Source organism: Microcebus murinus, chromosome 16 (assembly GCF_040939455.1).
Source record: "Microcebus murinus isolate Inina chromosome 16, M.murinus_Inina_mat1.0, whole genome shotgun sequence".
Lineage (NCBI taxonomy): Eukaryota > Metazoa > Chordata > Mammalia > Primates > Cheirogaleidae > Microcebus > Microcebus murinus.
The window spans coordinates 30,649,032-30,676,925 of record NC_134119.1 but is presented as its reverse complement, the minus strand read 5'-3'; the positions used below and the strand labels follow the sequence as shown (position 1 = coordinate 30,676,925).

General features: G+C 41.8%; 1 protein-coding gene across 1 annotated transcript in view; it reads left to right on the top strand.

Moving 5' to 3' along the window:
- Nucleotides 1-23,229, top strand: part of CDK5RAP1 (CDK5RAP1 mitochondrial tRNA methylthiotransferase) — a 38,319-nt gene extending 15,090 nt beyond the window's left edge. The window contains 7 exon segments of the mRNA XM_020281747.2: nt 226-456; nt 3,145-3,242; nt 5,542-5,597; nt 8,266-8,396; nt 15,800-15,949; nt 20,729-20,869; nt 22,971-23,229. Of these exon segments, the coding sequence (XP_020137336.2) occupies nt 226-456; nt 3,145-3,242; nt 5,542-5,597; nt 8,266-8,396; nt 15,800-15,949; nt 20,729-20,869; nt 22,971-23,051 (888 nt within the window). The 3' untranslated portion in view covers nt 23,052-23,229.
- Nucleotides 23,230-27,894: the final 4,665 nt, after the last annotated feature.

The following is a 27,894-nucleotide window of genomic DNA, read 5'->3' as shown; positions in this document are numbered from 1 at the left end:
TACAGCCTTATAAAATGTATTTCTTAAATAATAAGACTTGAAAGTTGAAATGACTCCTTGATCTGTGGGCTGTAAAAATGATGTTGTATTAGCAGGCATGAAAACAACATTAATTTCTTTGTACATCTCCATCATGGCTTTTGGTAAGTTCAGCTAATTTTTAATTAGTGATTCATCATAAAGCTTCCCAACAAACTTGTTTTCAATATATTTTCCCTTTTCTAGGGGCTGAAAGAAGTGACACTTCTTGGTCAGAATGTTAATAGTTTTCGGGACAATTCAGAGGTCCAGTTCAACAATGCAGTGTCTACCAACCTCAGCCGTGGCTTCACCACTAACTATAAAACCAAGCAGGGAGGGCTTCGTTTTTCGCACCTTCTGGATCAGGTCTCCAGGGTAGATCCTGAAATGAGGATTCGTTTCACCTCTCCCCACCCCAAGGATTTTCCTGATGAGGTGGGTGTTGACAGTTAGTTACCTGTGATGAAGTGATATCAGTATCTTTAAGTGTGTCAAAGGCTCGACCTGGTGGGGGTGCAGCAGAGACCTTGAGTCCTGCTGGGGAGCCTCCTGGGGAAGCCTGTTGCTATATTACTTTCTGGATCTACTGGCCCTTTGGAAAGATTTAAAGCCACCAAGGTAGGGGTAGAGATAGGGCTGATATTGAATGGGAGGTTAAGACTACCTGTGGGACCATAAGGGCTATACAGAGAGAGGTTCTCTTACAAGGTGGACAGCTGCATGGTTGTGTTAGTGGTGGTGGTGGTAATGGTGGCGTGGGAGGACAGGAAGGGAGGCAATATGGTGTGGTGAGAAATAGCTAAGACTTTAGCCTCAGAGAGACCTGGGTTCAAATCCCAACTCTTCCACTGCTTTACCAGCAGGTGTGCTACCTTTTCAACTTTTCATCTTCATCTGTAAAACGGGGTTAATACCTCCTGTTTTGGATTGTTTTACCTATGTAAAATAAATATATTGGCATACCTTGTTTTATTGTGCTTTGCTTTATTGGGTTTTGCAGATCTTGCATTTTTTACAAATTGAAGGTTTGTGCAACCCTATGTTGAACAAATCTGTTGGCACTGTTTTTTTCCAAGACCGTGTGTTCACTTCATGTCTCTGTGTCACATTTTGGTAATTCTCACCATATTTCTGACTTTCATTATTATTATGTCTGTTATGGTTACTATTGTCATTGTTTTGGTGCACTACCAGTCATGCCCATATATGATGGTGACCTTAATCAGCCAGCTGTTTCCCAATCTCTCTCCTTCTCCTCAGGCCTCCCTATTCCCTGTGACATGACAGTATTGAAATTAGGCCAATTAATAACCCTACAATGGCCTCTAAGTGTTCAAGTGAAAGGAAGAGTTGCACATCTCTTACTTGAAACTAAAAGCTAGAAATGATAAAGCTTAGTGAGGAAGGCAAGTCGAAATCTGAGATAAGCCAAAAGCTAGGCCTCTTGTGCCAAACAGCCAAACTGTAAATGAAAAGGAAAAGTTCTTGAATGAAATTAAAAGTGCTACTCCATTGAACAAACAAATGATAAGAAAGCAAAAGTCCTTTTGCTGATACGGAGAAAGTTGTAGTGGTCTGAATAGAAGATCAAACCAGCCATGACATTCCCTTAAGCCAAGGCCTAATTCCTAACTGTTTTCAATTCTGTTGAAGGCTGAGAGCAGTGAGGAAGCGGTAGGAGAAAAGTCTGAAGCTAGCAGAGTTTGGTTTGTGAGGTTTAAGGAAAGAAGCCATCTTTACCTGCACATAAAAGTACAAGGTAAAGCAGCAAGTGCTGATGTAGAAGCAGCAGCAAATTATCCAGAAGATCTACCTAAAACAATTGATGAAGGTCGCTACACTAAACAGCAGTTTTTCAATGCAGATGAAACAGCCTTATATTGGAAGAAGGTGCCGTCTAGGACTTTTATGCTAGAGAGAAGTCAATGCCTGGCTTCAGAGCTTCAAAGGACAGGCTGACTCTCTTTTTTTTTTTTTTTTTTGAGACAGAGTCTCACTTTGTTGCCCAGGCTAGAGTGAGTGCCGTGGCGTCAGCCTAGCTCACAGCAACCTCAAACTCCTGGGCTCGAGTGATCCTTCTGCCTCAGCCTCCCGGGTAGCTGGGACTACAGGCATGCGCCACCATGCCCGGCTAATTTTTTTTTTATATATATATCAGTTGGCCAATTAATTTCTTTCTATTTATAGTAGAGACGGGGTCTCGCTCAGGCTGGTTTTGAACTCCTGACCTTGAGCAATCCGCCCGCCTCGGCCTCCCAAGAGCTAGGATTACAGGCGTGAGCCACAGCGCCCGGCCAGGCTGACTCTCTTGTTAGAGCGTAACCCAGCTGGTGTCTTTAAGTTGAACCAGTGCTCATTTACCATTCTGAAAATCTGATAGTCCTCAAAGATTATGCTAAATCTTCTCTACTTGTGCTCTATAAATGGAACAACAAAGTCTGGATGACAGCACATCCATTTATAGCTTGGTTTACTGATTACTTTAAAACTCACTGTTGAGACCTACTGCCCAGAAAAAAAATTTCTTTCAAAATATTATTGCTCATTGACAAAGTAACTAGTCCCCCAAGAGCTCTGATGGAGACATACAAGGAGATTAATGTCATCTTCATGCTTGCTAACACAACATCATTTTTGTAGCCTATGGATCAAGGAGTCACTTATACTTTCAAGTCTTATTTAAGAAATGCATTTTGTAAAGCAATAGCTGCCATAGATAGTCATTCCTTTGATGGATCTGGGCAAAGTCAATTGAAAACCTTCTGGAAAGGGTTCACCATTCTAGATGCTATTAAGAACATTTCTGGCCTGGTGTGGTGGCTCACGCCTGTAATCCTAGCACTCTGGGAGGCCAAGGTGGGCGGGTTGCTCAAGGTCATGAGTTTGAGACCAGCCTGAGCAAGAGCGAGACCTTCTCTACTAAAAATAAAAAGAAATTAATTGGCCAACTAAAATGTATATAGAAAAAAATTAGCCGGGCATGGTGACCCAGCTACTCGGGTTTAATCAGCCTCTTAATTATTGGAAAATTAACCTTGGAAGAGAAACAGTAAGAGTAAGATTCCTTTTTGCAAGATTCTTTGGTGACACTTTGATAATCTGTAATGTGTTCTATTTAATCAGGTTCTGCAGCTGATTCATGAGAGAGACAACATCTGTAAACAGATCCATCTGCCAGCCCAGAGTGGAAGCAGCCGTGTATTGGAGGCCATGCGGAGGGGGTCAGACATTCTTGGAAAGGGAACATCCCACACCCTTCCATGTTCCCTTAATGACCAAACAGTATCTATGTTGCTAAGAACCTAGTATAGTGCATGGCACATAGGAGCTGCCCAATAAATGTTTACTGTATGAGTTAGCCTCTAGACATTAGAACTTGCTTCTGCTCACTCCATAAGCATAGATTAAGGACTGGGTCAATTATTTTCACATGGTTAGCATGTATTTTTCATTAAAGCCCGTGTGGTGTGGCTCACTCTGTTTGAGATTATAATCCTTTAACTTTTTTTTTTTTTTTTTTTTTTTTGAGACAGAGTCTCACTCTGTTGCCCCGGCTAGAGTGCCGTGGCATCAGACTAGCTCACAGCAGCCGCACATTCCCGGGGTCAAGCAATCCTTCTGTCTCAGCCTCCTGAGTAGCTGGGACTATGGGCATGTGCCACCATGCCTGACTAATTTTTTTTATATATATTTAGTTGTCCAATTAATTCCTTTCTATTTTTAGTAGAGAGGGGGTCCCGCTCTTGCTCAGGCTGGTTTCGAACTCCTGACCTTGAGTGATCCTCCCTCCTGGGCCTCCCAGAGTGCTAGGATTACAGGCATGAGCCACTGCACCTGGGCAATCCTTTAACTTTTTTTTTTTTTTTTTTTTTTGAGACAGAGTCTCGCTTTGTTGCCCAGGCTAGAGTGAGTGCCATGGCGTCAGCCTAGCTCACAGCAACCTCAAACTCCTGGGCTCAAGCGATCCTTCTGCCTCAGCCTCCCGAGTAGCTGGGACTACAGACATGTGCCACCATGCTCGGCTAATTTTTTCTATATATATTATTTGGCCAATTAATTTCTTTCTATTTTATAGTAGAGACCAGGTCTCGCTGTTGCTCAGGCTGGTTTTGAACTCCTGACCTTGAGCGATCCTCCTGTCTTGACCTCCCAGAGTGCTAGGATTACATGCATGAGCCACCGCGCCTGGCCACCTTTAACTTTTAACATTAAAGTTTTGTTAGGTTTTAGGATTTAATGTTATTATTTTTCTTGATTTCAATGTTTAGAAAGGTCTTAGAATTTAGCTGTAGCTCTATGTGTTCACTTTCTTTGGGAATAATAAGAATTGCAGAGGTTAGAATGAAGGGAGAATGTATCCTAATGTAAAAAGCTAGGTGTGGGCCAAGGCAGGTGGATCACTTGAGCCCAGGAATTTCAGCTTGTAATGAGCTATGTTTGGGTTACTGTACTCCAGCCTGGGCGAAAGAGTGAGACTGTATCTCTAAAAAAATTCAAAATTAAAAAAAAAATTACAATATGGAGCTTGGATCAAAAGGGCTTTCCTTTCTTTCCTTTTTTTTGAAACAGGGTCTCACTTTGTTGCCTAGGCTGGAGTGTAGTGGCAAGATCATAGCTCACTACAGCCTTGAACTCCTGGACTCAAGCAATTCTCCCTCCTCAGCTGGGACTGATACAGAAAAGTAGACCCCAAAACTAGGGTCTGACCTGAAGGCTAAGAGGGTTCTTTGCTTCACATAGGAAAGAATTCAAGAGTGAGCTAACAGAGTTAAGGCAAAAGCAAGTTTATTGAAGCAAGAAAAGAAAAACAAAGGAGGCTGCTCTATAGATAGAACAGCAGCTCTCAGAGCAACAGAGAGTAGCACTTTGTGAGTTTCTATTTAATTTTATGCTAAGCGGAAGGAGGATTGTTCATATGATTTCTGGGAATGGGGTGGGGACTTCCCAGAACTGAGGGTCCCTTCCCCTTTTAAACCATATAGGGTAAATTCCTGGAGTTGCCATGCCATTTGTAAACTGTCATGGCACTGGTGGGAGTTTCTTTTAGTATGCAAATATATTATAACCAGGGTGTAATGAGCAGTGATTTTTTGTGGCCATCATGGTTCTAGCTGGTTTTGTCTGGTCTTTCCACTGCTCCTGTTTCATCAGAGATCTTGGTTCAGGTCTGAATAACTCCTTATTGAGAAGGGCCTGCTGGTTCCCTATCATAGGACTACAGTTGTGCACCACCACGCCTGGCTGTTTCTGTAGATATGGGGTCTCCCTTTGTTGTCCAGGCTGGTCTCAAACTTCTAGCCTCAAGGGATCCTCCTGCCTCAGCTTCCCAAAGTGCTGGGATTACAGGTGCGAGCCACTGCGTCTGGCCAAAAGGGCTCTTTTGGATAATTTAGCCTACTCTTGTGCTGCGCCATGTGGATGAGAAGTGATTATGTGTGGGAATCTATAGTGTTATGTTTTTGTAACATTCTTTTAAAAGATTGGTTCATATAGGCCTTTTCTTTTTGTTCTTTATTGCAGATATTCAAGAGAAGCTTATGTGGAATTAGTTCACCATATCAGAGCATCTATTCCAGGTATGTTTAAAAATGTATTCTGCAGAGCACGTTATTTTACCAGTGACCACAGTCTTCTTGGTTAGATTCAGACAGCCAACAAACCAACAGCTTTGGTATTTCCTTGTGACACTATTTCATACTTCTTTTTTTTTTTTTTGAGACAGGATCTCACTTTGTCACCCAGGCTAGAGGAGTGCAGGGGCATTATCATAGCTCAGTGCAACCTCAAACTCCCGGACTCAAGCAGTCCTCCTGCCTCAGCCTCCCAAGTAGCTGAGACTACAAGTGTGTGCCACAGCACCAGGCTAATTTTTAAATTTATTTTTAATTTATTTATTTTAAAATTTTATTTATTTATTTTGAGATAGGGTCTTTATCACCTGTGCTAGAGTGCAGTGGCATCGTCATAGCTCACTGCAACCTCGAAGTCCTGAGCTCAAATGATCCTCCTCCATTAGCCTCCTGAGTAGCTGGGACTATAGGTGTGTGCTACCATGCCCAGCTAATTTTCATATTTTTGGTAGAGATGGGGTCTTGCTCTTGCTCAGGCTGGTCTCGAACTCCTGGCCTCAAGCAGTTGTCTCAGCTCCCTAAAGTGCTAGGATTACAGGCATGAGCCTTTGTGCCTGGCCAGTTTTATACTTACTTTGCTCCTCTTCATTTCTTTCTCTCTCTCTCTCCTCCTTCCCCTCCCCATCCTTCTCCTTCTACTCTTTTCTTTGTTTTTTTTTTTTTGAGACAGAGTCTCACTTTGTTGCCCAGGCTAGAGTGAGTGCCGTGTCGTCAGCCTAGCTTATGCAACCTCAAACTCCTGGGCTCAAGCAATCCTCCTGCCTCAGCCTCCCGAGTAGCTGGGACTACAGGCATGCACCACCACGCCTGGCTAATTTTTTCTATATATATTAGTTTGCCAATTAATTTCTTTCTATTTATAGTAGAGACGGGGTCTCGCTCATGCTCAGGCTGGTTTCAAACTCCTGACCTCGAGCAATCCGCCCGCCTCGGCCTCCCAGAGTGCCAGGGTTCCAGGCGTGAGCCACCGCGCCCGGCCTTTCTTATTTTTTAATTTTATTTTTTTTGAGACAGAGTCTCACTTTTTTGCCCAGGCTAGAGTGAGTGCCATGGCGTCAGCCTAGCTCACAGCAACCTCAAACTCCTGGGCTCAAGCAATCCTGCTGCCTCAGCTTCCCGAGTAGCTGGAACTACAGGCATGCGCCACCATGCCTGGCTAATTTTTTCTATATATGTTAGTTGGCCAATTAATTTCTTTCTATTTATAGTAGAGACGGGGTCTCGCTCTTGCTCAGGCTGGTTTCTAACTCCTGATCTCAAGCAATCTGCCCACCTCGGCCTCCCAGAGTGCTAGGGTTACAGGTGTGAGCCACATCTTTCTCATTTTTTGATGTCTTTATCCTGCTAGAAATACTCAGAATTGTGAATCAGCTTTGGCCTCAAGACTAAAGAGATTTCTCTTTTGTGGTCTTTGTGTTTCTGGACATATGAGAAAGACTGTATTCCTTCTTGTAAGCCTCTATATAAGCTGACAAAGTTCTGGTCTAAATTAGTTCTGATTTTGGAGGATTATTATCTTTAAAAGCACTTGCTTTTTCTGACTAACTTTATGGCAATTTATTACTATAAATTTTGTTTTATTTTATTTTAACATTTTATTTATTTAATTTTATTTTTTGAGACTGGATCTCACTGTGTTGCCCTGGCTAGAGTGCAGTGGCATCATTATAGCTCACTGCAACCTCACACTCCTGAGCTCAAGTGATCCTTTCACCTTAGTCTCCCAAGTAGCTGGGACTATAGGCATGTACCATCATGGCCAGCTAATGTTTCTATTTTTTGTAGAGGCAGAATCTTGTTATGTTGCCCAGGTTATACTGTAAGTTTTAGAAATATTTCCTTTTCTTTTACTGTAACCCTTACTCCCTCTTCTCTTTCCCCTTCTTCCTAATAAAATTACTCTGTAGTATTTTAGTTTAGATTTGGTTGACAGTGCCTACATTATTTTCCCATATTTCTAATTTCTAATTATTGTAACTTGTATTATGCACAGATACATTTATTTTGGGGCAGGGTAATGTGGAAGCTAGGTGTACCGACTTTGGGTTGAGCTCCACTGTTACAGGTTGTGTGACAACAGATACAAATATTCACTTTTCTGGGCTGTAGTTTCCTCATCTCTAAGATGGAGTTAAAAGTACTCACCTCATTGGATTGTTGAGATAATTAAATGGATAGTAAAATGTAGTATTAATATTTTGTAAGTATTTAGTAACTGGCAGTTATTGCTATTACTGTCGTCGGTGACTATAACATCAAACTAAATTCAGGAGTATACATATGTGTCAGGCACTGCAAGGTCCCTGGTAAAAGCAGGACCAATTTGAAAACGTAGACTCCTATTGTGTTTCTAAATCTAGCTTTTGAAGGGAAAACACCTTTTCTAGTGCTGAGGGGAATATAGTCTGAGAAGCTGATCTCTGACATAGATGAGCAGGTCCATCCCCTCTTACTGTATACCAACTGTTTTGTTTTCCTTGTACATGGGCTGAATAGTCCCAAGAAAGGCCTTACAATTGTGATCCTTCCTTCTGTAATCCATAAATGCCAAAGGCTTTTCTTTAAGGTAAGCAGCAGCAACCTGTTGTCCTTTGTCCTTTGTCGTGTGTCACAGGTGTGAGCCTCAGCAGTGACTTCATTGCTGGCTTTTGTGGTGAGACAGAGGAAGATCACCTCCAAACAGTGTCCTTGCTCCGGGAAGTTCAGTACAACATCGGCTTCCTCTTTGCCTACAGCATGAGACAGGTGAGCCCTGGGCTTGGGAAGGACTGACATCATTCCCGACCAGTCTGGGGTTGATTGTAGACAACTGGGCAGAAAAGAGAGTGACAGCAAGGCATTCCTGGAGAATTCAAAGGCTCCTACTATTCACTTCTTTTTAATTTTCCTAATCAACTCTACTGTTTGACACAATTCAGGATTTTTTTTTTTTTTTTTTTTTTTTTTGAGACAGAGTCTCGCTTTGTTGTCCAGGCTAGAGTGAGTGCCGTGGAGTCAGCCTAGCTCACAGCAACCTCAAACTCCTGGGCTCGAGCGATCCTTCTGCCTCAGCCTCCCAAGTAGCTGGGACTACAGGCATGGGCCACCATGCCCGGCTAATTTTTTATATATATATCAGTTGGCCAATTAATTTCTTTCTATTTGTAGTAGAGACGGGGTCTCGCTCTTGCTCAGGCTGGTTTTGAACTCCTGACCTTGAGCTATCCGCCCGCCTCGGCCTCCCAAGAGCTAGGATTACAGGCGTGAGCCACCGCGCCCAGCCCAATTCAGGATTTTTTTTTTTTTTTTTAATTATTTTTTTTATTTTGGCATATTATGGGGGTACAGATTTTAAGGTTTCAATAAATGCCCATCAATTCAGGATTTTGATGAAAAAAATTACTGTGCCAATATTTCTTTTGACTAAAATATTTATTTATTTATTTTGAGACAGAGTCTCACTTTGTTGCCCTGGCTAGAGTGCCATGGAGTCAGCGTAGCTCACAGCAACCTCAAATTCCTGGACTCAACTGATTCTTCTGCCTCAGCCTCCTGGGTAGCTGGGACTACAGGCATGTGCCACCATGCCTGGCTAATTTTTTCTATATGTGTTAGCTTGTCCAGTTAACTTCTTTGTATTTTTAGTAGAGATGGGATCTCGCTCTTGCTCTTGCTGAAGGCAGGTCTCAAACTCCTGAGCTCAAAACGATCCACCCGCCCTAGCCTCCCAGAACGCTAGGACTACAGGCTTGAGCCACCGTGTCCGATCTGATTAAAATATTTTAAATATTTTAAATATTGGGGAGGAGGTTGAAAAAATATTTAAAATTAGGTTGCTTACAATTTGGATGTGGAGGGAGAGAGACTATTTTCTTTACAAGAAATCTAGGCGGGGCCAGGTGCGGTGGCTCACTCCTGTAATCCTAGCACTCTGGGAGGCCGAGGTGGGAGGATTGCTCGAGGTCAGGAGTTTGAAACCAGCCTGAGCAAGAGCAAGACCCTGTCTCTACTATAAATAGAAAGAAATTAATTGGCTAACTGAAAATATATTTCTAAAAATAGAAAGAAATTAATTAGCCAAGTAAAAATATATAGAGGCTGGGCACTGTGGCTCACGAGAGGCCAGGGCGGGTGGATTGCTTAAAGTCAGGAGTTCGAAACCAGCCTGAGCAAGAGCAAGACACTATCTCTACTATAAATAGAAAGAAATTAATTGGCCAACTAAAAATATATAGAAAAAATTAGCCGGGCATGGTGGTGCATGCCAGTAGTCCCAGCTACTCGGGAAGCTGAGGCAGAAGGATTGCTTGAGCCCAGGAGTTTCAGGTTGCTGTGAGCTAGGCTGATGCCACGGCACTCACTCTAGCCTTAGCAACAAAGTGAGACTCTGTCTCCAAAAAAAAAAAAAAAATATATATATATATATATATATATATATAAAATTAGCTGGGCATGTTGACGCATGCCTGTAGTCCCAGCTACTTGGGAGGCTGAGGCAGGAGGATCGCTCGAGTCCAGGAGTTTGAGGTTGCTGTGAGTAAGGCTGAGCCATGGCACTCTAGCCCTGGCAACAGAGTGAGACTCTGTGTCAAAAAAAAAAAAAAAAAAAAAAAGAAATCTAAAATTTGCTGGCCATGGTGGCTCAGGCCTGTAATCCTAGCACTTTGGGAGTCCAAGGTGGGAGGATCACTTGAGGCCAGGAGTTTGAGACCAGCCTGGGCAACATAGTGAGACCCTGTCTCTACAGAAAAATAAAAATATTAGCTGGGCATGGTGGTGGGCACCTGTGGTCCTAGCTACTTTGGCGGCTAAGGCTGGAGGATCACTTGGACCCAGAAATTCAAGGTTACAGTGAGCTATGAATGTCACTGCACTGTAACCTGGATGACAGAGTGAGACCCTGTCTCTAAAAAATTAAATTAAAAAATTGTTTCTCAACATGAAGAACTTCCTTTTTGGTCTACAGATGTAGATTCTTTTACAGGTATTTCTTATTATCTTCCCAGCCATCATCCTCAGTGATTTCTAATTTCTATTTTTTTATCTTATTCTTATTTTTTATTTTTATGGATTTAGGGAGTACAAGTGCAGTTTTGTTACACACATATATTACATAGCAGTGAAGTTTAGGCTTGAGTATAGCCATCATCTGAATAGTGTACATTGTACCTATTAGGTAATTTCTTATCCCTCAACCCCTGTCCCACTCCCAAGTCTCTACTGACTATTAGTCTATTCTCTGTGTCCATGTATACACATTATTTAGCTCCCACTTATAAGTGAAAATATGCTGTATTTGACTTTCTGAGTCAAGTCATTTAGGATAAAGGCCTTAAGTTCCATCCATGTTGCTGCAAAAGATATGATTTCATCATTTTTATGGTTGAGTAATATTCCTTGGTATTAATATATCATATACCACATTTTCTTTATCTAGTCATCCATTGATGGGTACTTAGATTGATTCCATATCTTGGATATTTTTTTTTGTTTGTTTGTTTGTTTTTTTTTTTGAGACAGAGTCTCACTTTGTTGCTCAGGCTAGAGTGAGTGCCGTGGCGTCAGCCTAGCTCACAGCAACCTCAATCTCCTGGGCTCAAGTGATCCTACTGCCTCAGTCTCCCGAGTAGTTGGGACTACAGGCATGCGCCACCATGCCCGGCTAATTTTTTGTATATATATTTTTAGTTGGTCGATTAATTTCTTTTTTTTTCTTTTATATTAAATCTTATTCTTTTATATTTTAAAATTAATTTTTCTATCTTTCTTTTTTGCTCTGTCAGTGAAGGTCTGCTGCAAATTTCTTTCTATTTTTGGTAGAGACGGGGTCTTGCTCAGGCTGGTTTCGAACTCCTGACCTTGAGTGATCCGCCCACCTCAGCTTCCCAGAGTGCTAGAATTAGAGGTGTGAGTCACCACACCCGGGCCATATCTTGGCTATTTTGAATATTGCTGCGGTAGACATACAAGTGCAGGTATCTTTTTGATATAATCTTTTCTTTTCCTTTGGGTGGATACCCAGTAGTGAGATTGCTAGATCAAATGATAGTTCTATTTTTAGTTCTTTGAGACATCTCCATACAGTTTTCCTTAGAGGTTGTACTAATATACATTCCCACCAACAATGTATAAGGGTTACCTTTTCTCTGCATACTTGTCAACATGCTATTTTTTTTTATTTTTTATTTTTTTTATTTTTTTTATTTTTTTTTTTTTTTTTTTAAATCTAAGTTTTGGCAAGAACACATGCTATTTTTTTACTTTTTAATAATAGCCATTCTGACTGGTATAAGATGGTATCTCATTGTGGTTTTAACTTGCATTTCTCTGTTGAGTGAGTTGAGCATCTTTTCATATGCTTATTGGGTATCCTTTCCCCACTTTTTTTCTTTCTTTTTTGAGATACTCCTTCTGTTGCCCAGGATAGAGTGCAGTGGCATCATCAGAGCTCACTACAACTTCAAACTCCTGGGTTCAAGCGATCTTCCTGCCTCAGCCTCCCAAGTAGCTAGGACTATAGGCATTCATCACCATGCATGGCTAATTTTTCTGTTTTTTTTTAGACAGAATCTCGCTGTCTAAAAAGCAATGTTGCCTCACGGCAACCTCAAACTCCTGGGCTCAAGCGATCCTCCTGCCTCAGCCTCCAGAGTAGCTGGGACTACTGGCATGCACCACCATGCCTGGCTAATTTTTTCTATATATTTTTAGTTGGCCGATTAATTTGTTTTTATTTTTAGTAGAGATGGGTTCTCGCTCTCGATCAGGGTGGTCTTGAACTCCTAACCTCGAGCAATCCTCCCGCCTCAGCCTCCCAGAGTGCTAGGATTACAGGTGTGAGCCACCGTTCCTGGCCTAATTTTTCTATTTTTTGTAGAAATAGGGTCTTGCGATCTTTTCCAGGCTGATCTTGAAACTCCTGGCCTTAAGTGATCCTCCTGCCTTGACCTCCCAAATGAGCCACTGTGCCCAGCCTCCTCTGTGCTCTTTTCAGTGAGTTTATGTTTTTTTTGTGGGTGTGTATTCAGTTGTTTGAGTTCCTTGTAGATTCTGGATAGTAGTCCTTTGTGTTTTTTGTTTGTTTGTTTGTTTTGTTTTTTCTTTCTTTTTTTTTTTGAGACAAAGTTTCACTCTGTTGCCTGGGCTAGAGTGAGTGCCGTGGCGTCAGCCTAGCTCACAGCAACTTCAAACTCCTGGGCTCAAGGGATCCTTCTGCCTCGGCCTCCTGAGCCTGGCTAATTTTTTTATCTATATATTTTTAGCTGGCCAATTAATTTGTTTCTAATTTTTATTTGTTTTTTGTGGTTTTTTTTTGAGACAGAGTCTTGCTTTGTTGCCCAGGTCTTGCTTTGTTGCCCAGACTAGAGTGAGTGCCGTGGCATCAGCCTAGCTCACAGCAACCTGAAACTCCTGGGCTTAAGCAATCCTCCTGCCTCAGCCTCCGTAGTAGCTGGGACTACAGGCATGCGCCACCATGCCCGGCTAATTTTTTCTAGATATATTAGTTGCCCAATTAATTTCTTTCTATTTATAGTAGAGATGGTGTCTTGCTCTTGCTCAGGCTGGTTTCGAACTCCTGACCTCGAGCAATCTGCCCGCCTTAGCCTCCCAGAGTGCTAGGATTACAGGTGTGAGCCACCAAGCCCGGCCTGTTTCTATTTTTTAGTAGAGACAGGGTCTCGCTCTTGCTCAGGCTGGTTTCGAACTCCTGACCTTCAGTGATCCACCCACCTCAGCCTCCGAGACAGCTAGGATTACAGGTGTGAGCCATCAAGCCCGGCCTGTTTTTTCTTTTTTTAAAGACAGAGTCTCACCCTGTTTCCCAGGCTGGAGTACAGTGGCTGTTCATAGGCACGATCATAGCTCATTGCAACCTTGAACACCTGGGCTCAAGTGATCCTACTGCCTCAGCCTCTGGATTAGCTGGGACTACTGGTGGGCCCTACGATCCCCAGCTCTAATTTCTATTTTTCTAGGTCAGGTGAATCCACTGATACCCACTCTCGAGTTCCCCCTATAAAACAGGTTCCTAGGAAAATAAGCAGAAGGAGATTAGATAGGAAAGGGAGAATAATGAATATTTCCTGCAGAGAGGAGAGAGAGCTGGTCTGCTGTCATTTTCTTGGTGGTAGGGACTGATTTGCATGAGTTACTCCTTAACCCCTAAGTCACCATGGGGGCAGTATACCTTGTGTTTGGGCTGGAGATTGAAGGCTCCATGTGGCCAGGGGGCTCAGAAGAGCTGGCTAAGGAATAGCTGAACTCATGACTTTAGCCTCACTGTCACTGAGCTGCCATCAACCAAGCTAATTTATTTGTTTTAAAGCCTACTGCTTAGTGTTCTGTTGGCACAGTAAATGGGATAACGTATATATTCATGTCTCGTTTACTGAATTATTTCGGAGATGAAGATAAGAGGAGCTGTTAGCTTCTATTTTGTTTCTTTTTCATGGACATCACAAATATGCAAAAGAAATGCCTTATAATCCTTAGGATAGGAAAGAAGTCTTCAGTGTGTGGTGGAAGCATATCGTATGGGCACTGAATATGAGTGTTTACTTTGGGACCTGATTCCTAGGTTAGGGTTAAGATTATAGGGACTTAATTTAGTAACCTAGTAGATGAGAGCAAGCACTCAAATTGTGCCTCTGCCACTTAATAACTATGTGACCTTGGGCAAGGTTCTTGGTTTCCTCATTTGTGACATGGGGATAACATTAGTGCCAGCCTCATAAAGTTGTTTTGAGGATTAAGTAAAATACCATGTTTAAAGCACTTAGAATAGTGCTTCATGCATAGTAAGTACACAAAAGAGGTAAGTTATTGTTATTAACAGTAAGACAGAATGGAGTAAACTCTTTAAGTATTTTCGCATTTTCCATTTTCCTTTGTGGATTTTGTAGTTCTCTCAAAGGCAGATTGGTTTGAATGTCTATACCTTGGTGTATAGATTTTCCTTTTATTCCATACTTTTGTCTAGCTCAGTGATTTTCTAACTGTACTGAGCATGAGCTCATGCATATAAAGATATATATAAGCATAAATACATACTGTGGTTTGGGGTGATTTTGCAGGCTTTTCAAGGATAAATTTTCTTTTTTTTTTTTTTTTTTTCTTTTTTTTTTTTTTTTTTTTTGAGACAGAGTCTCACTTTGTTGCCCGGGCTAGAGTGAGTGCCGTGGCGTCAGCCTAGCTCACAGCAACCTCAAACTCCTGGGCTCGAGTGATCCTTCTGCCTCAGCCTCCCGGGTAGCTGGGACTACAGGCATGCGCCACCATGCCCGGCTAATTTTTTTTTTATATATATATCAGTTGGCCAATTAATTTCTTTCTATTTATAGTAGAGACGGGGTCTCGCTCAGGCTGGTTTTGAACTCCTGACCTTGAGCAATCCGCCCGCCTCGGCCTCCCAAGAGCTAGGATTACAGGCGTGAGCCACAGCGCCCGGCCAAATTTTCTTTTTTTTTTGGAGTAGATAATATATGCTTATGGTATAAAATTTAAAAAGTTAAATGGTGTGTGGTGAGAAGTAGTTCTTCGTTTTTCCCAGGTTGCCTAGTTTTTCAGTTTCTTCCCTAAAGACAGTCACTCTTAGCAATATGTTCTGTAACTTCCCAGAGATCTTTCATGTATTTATAAATATATGTATTCTTTCTACACCAAAGTTATTTTATACATGTTGATCTGTTCTTTGCTTATTTCAGTTAGCAGTATATTTTGGAGAATAATTCATATCAGTACATTCAGAATCATCATTTTGTTTAACAGCTGCATGAATATTCCATTGTGTAGATAAAGTGTAATTTCTTTTACTAGTTATCTGTTGATAAACATTTAGCCTGCTTTGCATCTTGTGTCCTTATAAATAGTGCTGCTGAGTAACCTGGTATGAGTCATTTAGCAAATGTACAAGTGTATCCTTAGGGCAAATATCAAGAGTAATTTTGAGCCTATGATTTTCATGTGCTAAATTTAGAATTTAACCCTTGCAAAAATGTGACTCCACTATATTTTTCTCTTGGAATGCTCCCAGAGCCAGAGAACTGTCTGGCTTGGGTTTCCGTATATGTGTCTGTAACTTGTAGGTAGAATGAACATGTTCTCTCTCTGTGTGTTAGGAATGGATTCTGCAAGTCCTTAGTGACTTCCATCTCCCCTTTTTTTAATAGAAGACACGAGCATATCACAGGCTGAAGGATGATGTCCCGGAAGAGGTAAAATTAAGGCGTTTGGAGGAACTTATTACAGTCTTCCGAGAAGAAGCATCAAAAGCCAACAAGACCTCTGTGGGTTGTACCCAGCTGGTGCTGGTAGAAGGGGTAAGGCCATACATGTGTGCATGCGTGTATGTGTGTGTCTATGTATAGACATTATTTTTTAGAACACAGTATGTCTATCCTTTATTTAGATCTTTGATGTTTTTAACAAAAGTTTTTGTTGTTTTCAGCATTATAAGTCCTATATATATTTTGTTAGATTTACACCTAAGCATTTTATTCAACATTTTCTTTTTGGAGCTATTATAAATGGTATTGTATTTTTAATTTTGGTTTCCAAATGTTCATTGCTCTTCTAGAAATACAATTGAGGCCAGGTGTGGTGGCTCACGCCTATAATCCTAGCACTCTGGGAGGCCAGGGTCAGAGGATCGTTTGAGCTCAGGAGTTTGAGACCAGCCTGAGCAAGAGCGAGACCCCGTCTCTACTAAAAATAGAAAGAAATTAGCTGGACAACTAAAAATATATATAAAAAATTAGCTGGGAGGCCCAGCGCGGTGGCTCACGCCTGTAATCCTAGCACTTTGGGAGGCCGAGGCGGGCGGATTGCTCAAGGTCAGGAGTTCGAAACCAGCCTGAGCGAGACCCCGTCTCTACCAAAAATAGAAATAAATTAATTGACCAACTAAAAAATATATATACAAAAAATTAGCCGGGCATGGTGGCGCATGCCTGTAGTCCCAGCTACTTGGGAGGCTGAGGCAGTAGGATCGCTGAGCCCCGGAGATTGAGGTTGCTGTGAGCCAGGCTGACGCCACGGCACTCACTCTAGCCTGGGCAACAAAGTGAGACTCTGTCTCAAAAAAAAAAAAAAAAAAAAAAAAAAATTAGCTGGGCATGGTGGTGCATGCCTATAGTCCCAGCTACTTGGGAGGCTGAGGCAGAAGGATCGCTTGAGCCCAGGAGATTGAGGTTGCTGTGAGCTAGGCTGACGCTAGGGCACTCTAGCCAGGCAACAGAGTGAGCCTCTGTCCCAAAAAAAGAGAAAGAAATACAATTGATTTTATATGTTTATCTTATATTCTGTGACATTGTTGAACTCATTTAATAGTACTAGGAGGTTTTTCTTTTTTCTTTTTTGAGATAGGGTCTTACTCTGTTGCCCTAGCTAGAGTGCAGTGGTATCATAACTCACTGGAACCTCACATTCCTGCCTCAAGTGATCCTCCTTTCTCAGCCTCCTGAATAGCTGGGACTGTAGGCAATTTTCTATTTTTAGTAGAGACGGGGTCTTGCTGTTGCTCAGGCTATTCTCAAACTCCTGACCTCAAGCAATCCTCCCGCTTCAGCCTCCCAGAGTGCTAGGATTACAGGTGTGAGCCACTAACTGAGCCTGGTCTAGAATTTTCTATGTAGATGGTCATTTAATTGTGATTTTTCTTTCTTTGTAATGTTCCAAGTTTTCTTCTTTTGTTGTTTCCTTTTTGTTTAGAGAACTTCCTGATTCTGTTAGTTTTCCTTCATCTTAGAATGTCTTTATTGCCACTTCATTCCTGAAGGATATTTTTGCTGGCTATAGGATTCTGGGTTGTTAATTCTTTTCTTTTAGCACTTGAAAAATGTTGTGCCACTTCCTTCATGGTTTCTGATGAGAAATGCTCTGTCATTGGAATTTTTCTTTTTTTTTTTTTTTTTTTTTTTTTTTTTGAGACAGAGTCTCGCTTTGTTGCCCAGGCTAGAGTGAGTGCCGTGGCGTCAGCCTAGCTCACAGCAACCTCAAACTCCTGGGCTCAAGCGATCCTTCTGCCTCAGCCTCCCGGGTAGCTGGGACTACAGGCATGCGCCACCATGCCCGGCTAATTTTTTTATATATATATCATTTGGCCAATTAATTTCTTTCTATTTTTATAGTAGAGACGGGGTCTCGCTCTTGCTCAGGCTGGTTTTGAACTCCTGACCTTGAGCAATCCGCCCGCCTCGGCCTCCCAAGAGCTAGGATTACAGGCGTGAGCCACAGCGCCCGGCCTTTTTTTTTTTTTGTTTTTGTTTTTGTTTTTGTTTTTCTTTGTTTTTTTTTGTTTTTGGGTTTTTTTTTTTTTTTTTTTTTGAGACAGAGTCTCGCTTTGTTGCCCAGGCTAGAGTGAGTGCCGTGGCGTCAGCCTAGCTCACAGCAACCTCAAACTCCTGGGCTCAAGCGATCCTCCTGTCTCAGCCTCCCAAGTAGCTGGGACTACAGGCATGTGCCACTATGCCCGGCTAATTTTTTTTTTTCTATATATATTAGTTGGCCAATTAGTTTCTTTCTATTTATAGTAGAGACGGGGTCTCGCTCTTGCTCAGGCTGGTTTTGAACTCCTGACCTCGAGCAATCCGCCCGCCTCGGCCTCCCAGAGAGCTAGGATTACAGGCGTGAGCCACCGCGCCCGGCCTGGAATTTTTCTATTATAGGGAAGGTCTCTGTGACTACTTTTAAGATTTTTAAATTAGTCTTTAGTGTTCAGAATATAAGATATGTTTATCTTATATTCTGTAATGCTCCTTCTTCCTCCCACCCATGACCACCATTTATCATCTCTTTCTGTACTCCACATATGTACTTGCACATATGTAGTTTATAGTGTCTTAGAGGTCACTGACATTGTTCTTTGTATCTAGGTTATTAAGTATGAAATATCTGATTTCCTTAAGTACTAAGTTTGAGAGTTGACATCTCTGACATTTCACTTTGTTACTTCTGGTTTTATGTTTATTGTGAAGGTACGTCCTCAGTCTTGCAAACACGTTTGGCTTGTGATTATCTTTGAAAAATTTTTTTTTAGAGCAATTTTTGTGAAGCCATGGATAAGTCAAAAGTTCTTGTTATTTTCAAATACGATTTCTGTTGTGGAACCAACACAGTACAGACAGTTCAAAATACCAACAAAGTGTTTGGGAAGCATGTGTCTAATGATTGCATAGTACTTTGATGATTTGAGAAGTTCTGTCTTGGTGATATTTTTTGAGACAGAGTTTTGCTCTGTTGCCTGTGCTAGAGTGTCGTGGCGTCAGCCTAGCTCACAGCAACCTCAAACTCCTGGGCTCAGGCGATCCTCCTGCCTCAGCCTCCCAAGTAGCTGGGACTACAGGCATGTACCACCATGCCTGGCTAATTTTTTCTATATATTTTTAGTTGGCCAATTAATTTCTTTCTATTTTTTTAGTAGAGACGGGGTCTTGCTCTTGCTCAAGCTTGTCTCAAACTCCTGAGCTCAAACAATCCACCTGCCTCAGCCTCCCAGAGTGCTAGGATTACAGGTGTGAGCCACCACACCCAGCCTGGACCACTTCTTGCAAGGAAAAATATTCAATTCTAACCAAGCTGTGGGAAATGCTTTTCGTGATTTCATGGCCACTTGCTTTCTAGGCTTTTCTGCTGGCATAAATAAGCTACCATTAAGATGGCAAAACTGTCAATAGTTTAGGCGCGTACTTTGATTAATTGTACTGCTTCTTTGTTTAAGGTATAATAAACTATACTTCTGATTTGAAATTGGACATTTCATATTTAATGATTTAATATTTCTTTTTTATATTTGTGCTTCATTTTGGATAGTTTCTATTGTCCTGTCTTCAGTTTCACTATTATTTTCTTTGGTGGTATCTAATCTATCACCTTCTGAATTTTCTAGATATTATATTTTTCATCTCTACAAGGTACATATAGTTCCTTTTTTAAATATTCTACTTCTTTCCTCACTATTATACCCTTGGTTTTTGGTGTTTTTTTTTTTTTGAAACTTAGTTTCATGTTTGAACTTAGTTGTAATAGCTGGTTTAATGTCATTGTGTGCTAATTTCATCACTTATTTCTTGAGCTGTTTCTATTACTGACTTTTTTTCTGATTATGGGTCACATTTTTCTGCCTCTGGGCATGTCTTGTGATTTTTTTTTTTTTTTTGAGATAGAGTCTCACTCTATTGCCCTGGCTAGAGTGCCGTGGCGTCAGCCTAGCTCACAGCAACCTCAAATTCCTGGGCTCAAGCAATCTTTCTGTCTCAGCCTCCCTCGTAGCCGGAACTACAGGCATGTGCCACCATGCCCGGCTAATTTTTTCTGTATGATTTTAGTTGGCCAATTAATTTCTTTCTATTTATTTATAGTAGAGATGGGGTGTCACTCTTGCTTAGGCTGGTTTTGAACTCCTGACCTTGAGCAATCCGCCCGCCTTGGCCTCCCAGAGTGTTAGGATTACAGGCGTAAGCCATAGCATGTGGCCTAATTTTTCTATTTTCAGCAGAGACGGGTTTCTCTCTTGCTCAGGCAGGTCTTGAACTCCTGAGTTCCCCGTCCTGTAATCAGGCCACATCACTGGATGGTAAATTTGGTTCTTGTCATTGTATCATGGCTGGAAGAGAAAGACTCATGTATATTCTAGAAGTTAATCCTATCATAGTAGATTTATTATCCTTCTGACCCTGTCTTCAACATGTAATGATGGAGACTCTGACTTCAAGACTGTCTATTCAGTAGGGGCAAGTAATCCAGGCCAAACATCTCTAGGACATTCTTGAGTGATTACTGGGAGACTGGATGAAGTGAAAGTCATTTTGCCAAGTGCATCACTCAAAGGTCCCTGGCTTTAGGCCAGTTGGAGGTCCATTCCTATAGAAGGCAATTCTGCAAAGACTCATTGATTCATTAAAATATAGTCAGCAAAACTTTATAGAGTTTGTGTTGTGTACCAGCCACTGCCTTTGTTGGTGAAGCAGCAGTGAACATTAAGTCTTCAATGATTTCTTGGTTAAGGAATGTTCTGCGGGTCTGAGACAGAGCAGGCACAATTTTTTCCCTCTAGAAACTTATGATTGTCACAAATTCATAAAACTCTTTTCTTTCTGCAGCTCAGTAAACGCTCTTCCAATGACTTGTGTGGCCGGAATGATGGAAACCTTAAGGTGATCTTCCCTGATGCAGAGATGGAGGATGTCACTAACCCTGGGCTCAGGGTCAGAGCCCAGCCTGGGGACTATGTGCTGGTGAAGGTAGAGTGTCCTTTTGGGCTTTTGGCTTGCCCTGTGAAGTGAGTGTTGGTTTGGATAATTTGGGGGAAAGTTTTTTCCTAGAGAAATTTTTTAGTAAAATAAAAATCTCTTGGCAAGGAACATCCAGGGGGAAAAAATCTCTTCTTAACCTGTACAATGGAAGGGCACTTTGGATTGGATTTTATACTGCTTCCAACTAATGCCTTATTGTTTTTCTTATCTTTTCTCCTGTCCTGGAAGGGTTCTTCTCAAGCCTTCCTTCCCCACCTGAGGAAATGGCACCACTCAGTTGCTCAAGCCAAAAACAGAAGAAACTTCTAGCTACTCACTTTCCTGTATCAGTAGGCTCTCTGTTTTGATTTCTCTCTGTGGAATTTATCTTGAATCTGACCATTTCATTCTATCTCTAAGCCACTATCATTTCTTTCCTGGGAGATTGTAGCTGCTTCTTCCCTAGTCTTCTGCTTCTATATATTTAATATGAATTATTTTATTGACATATATTATAAATGTAGAAAATTACCAATGTCATAAGTCTACTATTTGATGAATTGTCACAAAGTAACCCTATCCATGTAACTATCACCCAGATCAAGAGATCAAATATTTTTAGAATCTCAGAAACCTACTCTTATGTTCTTTCCACTCTGTTGCCCTACATCTCAAAGTTAACTACTCTCCTGATTTCTAACACCATACTTTAGTTTTGCCTGTTCTTGATATAAAATTGAATCATACATTATATATTTTTGGTGCCTGCCTTCTTTCCCTCAACTTTATGTTGTGTGATTCATCCGTGATTATATTTATCTATATTATATGAATATACCACAATTTATTTGTGCATTTTACTGTTGATGGCCATTTCGGTTTCCAGTTTGGAGCTATTATGAATAATATTGCTATGAATATTCTTGTACATATGTTTTAGTGCACATATATATTCATTTCTATTGGGTATATGGCTTGGAATTGCTGGATTATAGAGTATGTAGAATAAAAATAGCCAAAGTGATTGTACCATTTTATATGAGCAGTACTTGAGAATTCCAGAAGCTTCACATTCTCTGCTTCCATTCTTGCTTTCCTTTATTCTGTCTGCCCCATAGCAGTCAGTGTGACCTTTCTAAATCAGATCACTCACTCCTCTCCTTATGCCCTCCAGTGGCTTCTCATTGCAGCATGAACTGCAGAGTGTCCAGGGCCCTATGTGATTGTCCCAGGTACCTTTGCCCTTCTTACTCTTGCTCCTTTAGCCTTAGTGGCCTCCTTTTTGCCCCTCAGGGCTGATCCTACTCTCAGGGACTTTGCACATGCTGTTCTTTTTTGGAGGCTCTTGATCTGTGTTTGGCTGCTGCCTTTTTAATCTTCAGGTTCTCTCAAATGTCACCTTCTCAGAGAGGCCTTCCCTGGTCATTATAGTTTTGAAGCAGCTTTCCCTGCCTTACTCTCATCATTGTTTACACATTACCATTTTATCTTCACTGCACTTTCCAGTATCTGGAGTCATCTTTGTTTACATATTTATTATTTGTCTTCTGAAGCTCCTTTGAGGGAAGGAGAAATATTTGTTTTGTTTCTCTCTGGATCTCCAGCACCTAGGGCAATTCCTGGTACGTAATAAGCACTCAGTAAATATTTACTAATGGATGGAATTGTTATCATGGTAAGAAATGTGATCATTGGTAACTTTAGGATCCTTTCAGCTGTCAATTAGAGAGGAAAGAAAACCTTTCTCACCAAATTTTCACCTTAAATACCCTAAGGAAGGATTTGACTTGGGGTTAGAAGGGCAGGGTCTTTGATGGGCAGCTCATACCTGAACCTTATGGATAGAGCTGGGGAGGAGCCATCTTCCTGGAGAAAAGGGAGTTGTGGCTGTTTGGGACTGAGCTATTTTTGACTTCTTACATTATATGCATTACTATTCCATGAGACATCTCTTCTTCCTAGAATGGGGGACATATAGGAGCATGCAGTCTCTGCTGGCCTGTCACCTCTATCAGATTTCTTTTAGTGACTTCTTCTCTAGAGGCTCTGTATTAAGTCCCTGTGGTATAGTACTGGTTACCTTGCCTTCTTCTGACCGGTTTCCTTTCAGATCACCTCCGCCAGCTCTCAGACACTCAGAGGACGTGTTCTCTGCAGGACCACCCTGAAGGACTTCTCAGCAAATTGCTGACCTGAGTGGATGGCCTTAGAGTTGACCTGAGCACTCCTTCTCAGCAGAAAAGCAGATATTACTGGTCACTAATGAAAGATGTACTGAAGCTGTGAAAATAAGCTGCAAGTGGTGAAGCAACTTTATGTCAAATGGAAAATGCTGCTACATAAACATAAACAGCTTTTATAATCATTAATTTACCTCAAGTGGCTCCTTGGTCTCTTTTTCACTTTTACCTTGGTTAGTGTTTCTGGGGTTTTCCCTATGGCCTTTGAGTTAAGTTTACGTGGCCCGATTACAGGACGGGGGATGAACACAGAACATAAAATAACGACATAGTCGCACAAGGACATGACAATGACTCTAGTGACCAATGCACTGGTTGCTTTATTTTTATTTTTATTTTTTTGAGACAGAGTCTCACTTTGTTGTCCAGGCTAGAGTGAGTGCCGTGGCGTCAGCCTAGCTCACAGCAACCTCAAACTCCTGGGCTCGAGCGATCCTACTGCCTCGGCCTCCCGAGTAGCTGGGACTACAGGCATGCGCCACCATGCCCGGCTAATTTTTTATATACATATCAGTTGGCCAATTAATTTCTTTCTATTTATAGTAGAGACGGGGTCTCGCTCTTGCTCAGGCTGGTTTTTGAACTCCTGACCTTGAGCAATCCGCCCGCCTCGGCCTCCCAGAGAGCTAGGATTACAGGCGTGAGCCACCGCGCCCGGCCTGGTTGCTTTATTTTTATACCCCTCAGACCCAAGGTTAGTTCCTTGTATGTGAGCATCTGAGCATAGCAGCGATGTCAGTCAATTCCGGAGTTGTTTCAAAAGGGAACAATTTCCCATGTTCTCAGACCTCAAACGGTTACTAAAGTTAAGGTGCCGGAGAGAGCTCAAAAGCCAAGGCCGAGATAGGCAACATAAAACAATGCAGCCATTTGAAGTACTTCTTGGTCTCAATCCCAGGCAGCAGCTCCTCCCTGGCCCCCACGGTTGTGCCTGTCTTAGGTCGCCCCCACCATGGGGAGTCTTACCCGTGATTGACTACCAACCATCAAACGGGGACCAGTTCTTGGGAGAGTTCTTCTTGTTCTTGTTCTCGTGGCCTCCAGACTCCCACCACGGGGGCCCTCCGTGTGGGAGTTAGGAGCATTTGCTTATGTGCAACAACTCAGGCCTCTTATCAAGTCACAAGGCAGCAACCGTGTCTGAAGAAAATGCTGACTACTGCTGTGTCAGGCAGGACATGTACATTACAGACTATAGTGAACGATTAGTATAAGGCATAACACCAGAATCAGCCCCCAACATTGGTTAGTGTTTCTGGGGTTTTCCCTATGGCCTTTTGAGTTAAGTGTTTCCTGACCCAATTCCTGCTGCGGACACTGCTACCTCTTTGGTTTTCTCCCCTGGAACCCAGGAGGTAAGGAGAGGAAGGTAGGGAGAGCTGTTTGGGAAGAACCACTCTAGATCTTTCTGACGTTTTCATTTTATGCCATAGACTCAGCTGACTATTGCCTCACTTTATTCTATGTATTTTACCTGAAGATTTGCCTCATGGACCTATATTTTTTTTTCCCCCTGGCAAGAGTTGACTTTTAATTTGTTCTGTCAATAAAGTCACTGAAGCAGAAACCATGATAAAACACTCTGCTTTCCTTTACATCCCCCCAATACAAAACTATTTGTAGGAAAAACATGGTTTTGTCTATTGAATGAAATAATATAAATTCAAAACTTACAGGTAAAGATTAACTCCATCACTTATGTCTTTAAAAAGTTTATATGAGGCCGGGTGTGGTGGCTCATGCCTGTAATCCTAGCATTCTGGGAGGCTGAGGCGGGAGGATCGAGTGAGACCCTGTCTCTACTATAAAAAATATAAATATAATATAATATAAATATACTATAAAAATAGAAATTAGAAGCACAACTAAATATATGTGTGTGTGTGTGTATGTATATATATATATATATATATATATAAAATTAGCTGGGTGTGGTGGCACATGCCTGTAGTCCCAGCTACTGGTGAGGCTGAGGCAGAAGGATCGCTTGAGCCCAAGAATTTGAGGTTGCTATGAGCCAGGCTGATGCCACGGCACTCACTCTACCCTGGGCAACAAAGCAAGACTCTGTCTCAATAAAAAATAAATTTAAAAAAAAACCCATCTATATCAGTAGAGACTGCTGAATATTTATTTTATACTTTGGGTTATAATCCAATACTGCTTTATTTTGTTGGTCAAATTGTTCCAACCTTGGCCTCTGGGAGCTCTGTCAGTTGGCCCTATGTCCCTTTGAAATACATCCATCCTTGTGATTTTATTATTTTTTTTTAAAGCACCTCCTTACTTTGAGGGGCTATAAGATGTTCTGGGGTCATCTTTTATATTTCCTGTCTAGTCCTGGAATGAAACATTTCTCCAAGGAAGCATTTAAAAGAATGGTGTTAGAAACCAACATCTGGGTGCTAGGTATACTTGGTGCTACTCTGGGTTGGAAGGTTTTTTTTGTTTTATAAATGGAGGTAAAATTCTCATAAAATTAACCATTCTAAAGGAAACAATAATTCAGTAGCATTTATTACTTTCACAGTGTTGTGCAACCACCTCCTCTATCTAGTTCCAAATATTTCTTTCTTTTTTTTGAGACACAGAGTATCACTGTGTTCCCGAGCTAGAGTGCCATGGCATCAGCCTAGCTCACAGCAACCTTAAACTCCTGGGCTCAAGCAATCCTTCTGCCTCTGCCTCCTGAGTACCTGGGACTTCAGGCATGTGCCACCATGCCCAGCTAATTTTTTCTTTTTTTTTTGAGACAGAGTCTTACTCCTTAACTGATCCTTCTGCCTCAGCCTCCCGAGTAGCTGGGACTACAAGCATGTGCCACCATGCCCGGCTAATTTTTTCTTTGTGTTTTAGTTGGCCAATTAATTTTCTTTCTAATAATAGTAGACACGAAGTCTCTTGCTCAGGCTGGTTTCAAACTCCTGACCTTGAGCAATCCACCCGCGTTGGCCTCCCAGAGCGCTAGGATTACAGGCGTGAGCCACCGCGCCCGGCCTGTCTTGCTTCTTTCATTTGGCATAATGTTTTCAAGATTCAGTCCACATTATAGCATTTATTCAGTACTTCATGAATTTCTCTGGCTGAATAATATTGCAATGTGTAACACATTTGTTTATCCATTCATCCATAGATGGACATTTGAGTTGTTTACACCTTTGCCTATTGTGAATAGTCCGTACTAGTGACTATTCACTGTGACCTGTGAATAGTCAGGCCAGTACCTTGCACAGTCAGTCCCACCGTGGTAAGTAGTACCATCCACCCACCTTTCCTTTCTAGGAATCATTCTCGATGCCTGTCCCACTGTCACCAACAGACCAAGCCCTGTGGATTCTGCCTCAAGGCATCTCTCCTGTCTATGTATTCCTCTCCATCACCATCCCAGAGCAAGTCACCGTTGTCACTCACCACGGCAACTGGGCTTTCTGCTTCTGCCCTTGCCACCTATCATCCATTCTCCACCTGGCACCCAGGGTACGCTTTATAAAACACATACCCTACCTACTTAAACACCTTCCAGCCACTGGTTAGGATATGGAAAAATCAGAACTCTCATGCATTGCTGGAGGCAATGTAAAAATTGTTCAGTTACTATAGGAAACGGGTTGGCTATTCTTCAAAACATTAAACACAGAATGAACAGATCACATAGCCATTCCACTCCTAGCTATACACCCAGACAGGTACTTAAACAACAAACTCTACACATATTATTACCATGGAAAAGTTGGATTCTAACTCCTGTATGATTTTCACATTGGGCCAACATGCAAATGAAAGCATTTGGAGTTGGCGAGGGGAATAGCAGAGACAGGGGAAGACAGTCTTAATTGTTGTTAATTAATTGTCCTCTAGCACACTAGATAATAGTGAGCTTTGTTGCCTCATCATTGATATTAATTATTATGTCCCAAAGGAAATACTTTTACTAGTCATGAACTTAGGAAGAAATTCCTATTTGCAGGAATTGAAGACAAGTGAGTCCTTTTTTTTTGCATGAAAACAGGTTATTTATTAAAGAGGTATTTTTAAAACTGTCAAAAATCCCTGAGTTTTTGCCTTTCTTGCACTTGTCAATTCAAGGTACTTGCTGAAATTCCAAAGGATAATTGACATTTAAAGAATACTAACTCTACTTGGCTCTTTAATCATAAGGATATCCTCTGCATAAAATTTCATATTAAAGTATTGCACAGTGTTTCTGCTTTCATTGTGGAGCATTGCCTGGCTTCAGAGACGCTGGGTTTATTTTGCTGCCTGAAGATCCGTCTGTGGAGAAAGAAAAGACAATTATGCACTTAAATACATCAGCTGGCTGCAGGGCCAGTCTGAGCCAACCATTGCACTCTGCCCCCTGATTGCAGCGTCTGCTTCGGGGATGGGGAGATGGAGCAAAGCAGGCGAGTGGGAGTCCCAGAGATGAATTCTAGGTGATTGTTGTTTGAACTGTCAGGGAAGGAAGTAGAGAGTGAAGCTCCTTGAGGGAGGGCTTCCATGTGGAGGCACAACAGAGCCCATCCAGAAATAGTAGAGCGAAGAGCTTGATTCTGGCGTCACAGTTTAGAGCCTGGACGAAGCCGCTTCTGAAGCTGACCCCATCCCTGGATGTTCAGTTCCTAAAATTTTTATCATTGCTTAAGCTGGTTTTGGCGGGGCTTTCTGTCACCTGTAGCTGCACCACAGGTGGCATTCATCTCATCAGACCCCTCGACTCAAGGCCGAGCTGGGGGTGGCAAGTGACGTGCCCAAGGCCTCTGGTAGTTACAGAGTGTAAGAGCTGAGGGCAGAAAG